We start from the raw sequence: 2,521 nt of genomic DNA, 5'->3' as shown, positions 1-2,521 counted from the left end.
ATATATAGTTGGATAAGAAGGTAGTTTAGGAATAGGCGATTACGGAGAAACGCATAAGCTATATAAAGGGGGCCTTAATTATAATATTAAGAGACCTAGAAGGTAGATTAGAAGACTAGAGACGTAATAGATAAGTCTTAGTACCTATAAATAAGGAACTAATATTTAGATTACTAAGATAGAGGTTTAAACTTAAAGAGAATAATAAGCTAAGAGTTGACCTACGCAACCCAGCGCATTATACGTTAGTATAGATTATATATATAGATAACTAGTACGAAATGCATAAAGCACTAAAGGCGAAAAATAAAAAATATTCTATATAGATGTATTAGATAATAAAGGAGCGTTAATACCGGAATGCTAGATATATATATAGATGGTATCTAACTAAAAGATAGAAGTTATAAGAGTTGACACTATAACCTGGAAGGTTTTTATTAGAAAAATGCTTAGAGGGATAATAGTAGTGGGAATGCCTAGAGAATATGTGTCTATAGTATATTGAGGATAAGAAACGGACTAAGTATTAGCCTAGGAGGGAGCCGAGTATAGCAGAATTAAGCTAATAGTTAGGAAAAGTAAAGGCCTACGGGACTAGAGGGAACTAGTAGTAGAGCCTTAGACCCTTAAAGGACTATATAGACGACACTTAAATTTATATATTAATTGGTAGGATTAGTAATTTAAAGTACTAATAGAGAGTGGAGTAATGCAGAACTATATATTACTAGCTATAGTAGAAAGGATAGGATTACTATATAGATAGAAGCGGAATCTGTATCTATTAGTTACGATTTTAGAAGATCTAATAGCCTATAGAGGAGGTATTATTAATCTCAAAATAGGACCTATTTAGATAGCTATTAAAGGGAGATAAATTATTATATTATTTAATATCCTACTATTAGAACGGGATAAGGTAGTACTAGAAATGCCTTAGCTATAGGAATACAATCTAAGAATTAATTAGGTAATAGGTTAGGTTAATATTAGGGATACTTAACGGCGTAAGATACGATAAGAAACTAAGATAGTATAGTATTAAATCGGGGCGACTTATAGGGAGACTAATTAGGGATTAAGTTATGTACTAAAAAGATGTTATAAGTATAGTAAGAAACTATAGTCGCTAGAAAGCGAGAAGCTATTAGATTATATAGCTTAGGACTATAAGATAGAGTTAGAGCTAGGAATAAGTCTAAGGTTCTTTCTAACCTATAAGCTTACTAAAATAGAGTTAGTAGCTTTAAAGGAGTTTATCTAGGAAAACTTACGAAAAGGATATATTAGACTATTATAGTTATCGGCGGGTTATCTAGTATTATTTATACCTAAGAAGAATGGAAAACTTAGGATATGTATTAACTATAGATAGTTTTTTTTTTTTTTTTTATATCAAATTGTATTATACTACGTACAATACTACGCATGTAGCCTCTAGGCTATAGCGCTATAGTTCTATATATATAAATCCTTTCTAGGCATCTTAATATGTATTAGTAGCTAAGTGGACACTCTAGCCCATTTTAATGCTAGGGGAGTTTTGTCCTGGTATTTTGCTCTCTATAGTCCAGTTTGTACTAAGGCCATTTTGTTTTATTCTTCTATAGACTCTCCTATACTAGTACTATGTACTAGTTTAGCTGCTTAAAGAGTCTTACAGTCTTTACTATTAGTAAAGTGTCCTTCCTTACAATTAATACAAAGAGGGGTAGTATGCTTGTACGGCCTACCTATTACTATACAGGTAGGACAGCAGTGGTCTTTAGATAAGTGTGTAGCCGCACAGAATCTACAGGCCCTAGTAGAGCACCTATCTCCTATATGGCCGAATTTTTGGCAGCTAGTACACTATATAGTAGGAGAGACTTCTAGGTATTTTACTACCTTAGTAGCTGTACCTGCAATTAGAATCTCTTTTTGCTTGAGGATTTCTTATCTTTTCTCTTCGTTTTCTATAGTAAACACTATAGAGCCGAATCTAGTTTGTGGATTGTGTCTTTTTACACTAGATAAGATCCATCTAGGCAGTCTTTGTACCCCTATAGGATTAAAGGTCTCAATTTATTCTTTTAGAAGCTTAGAGCCTCCCTTTTCTAGAAAAGGTAGAGTAGGAACCCTATGGGCTATAACTTGAACCTATGGTTCTAGTTTTTGTTCTCTTTAAAAGGTAAAGCAGTTATGCTAGATTTCCTTATATTTAACTAGGAAATCTGCATTATATTCTTCTGTAGTTATAAGGAGAATATTTTGTTTTCCTTTAGTTCTAGCTATTGACGCTAGAACTGGCTTTTCTACTTGTAGTTTTAATGCAAATAGTTAATTGACTTCGTTTTGTATAGAGAATGCATCTAGAGGTTTGTCCTTTTCGTCTGTGATTAGGACTAGCTTTCTTTCTTATAGCTGCTTTTTCTTACTTTTAGTAGAAGTAGAACTCCTGTTAGAAGGAGAAGAGGTAGAAGATAGTAATAAGGAGGGTAGAGAGGACAAAGAAGGGAGGTCCTTCTTTAGTCTCTCT

General features: G+C 33.0%; 1 protein-coding gene across 1 annotated transcript; it reads right to left on the bottom strand.

Moving 5' to 3' along the window:
* Positions 1–1,650: 1,650 nt before the first annotated feature.
* Positions 1,651–1,854, bottom strand: K441DRAFT_591160 (uncharacterized protein; the record flags this gene model as incomplete). The annotated part of the gene is made up of 1 exon (XM_067644829.1): positions 1,651–1,854. A coding segment is annotated over one exon (204 nt), but the record flags the coding sequence as incomplete, so codon positions are not given.
* Between the last annotated feature and the right edge of the window lie 667 nt (positions 1,855–2,521).

This window comes from Cenococcum geophilum (assembly GCF_001692895.1).
Source record: "Cenococcum geophilum 1.58 unplaced genomic scaffold K441scaffold_75, whole genome shotgun sequence".
Classification (NCBI taxonomy): domain Eukaryota; kingdom Fungi; phylum Ascomycota; class Dothideomycetes; order Gloniales; family Gloniaceae; genus Cenococcum; species Cenococcum geophilum.
The sequence above is the reverse complement of the archived record's forward strand: the minus strand, read 5'-3'. Positions and strand labels throughout refer to the sequence as shown.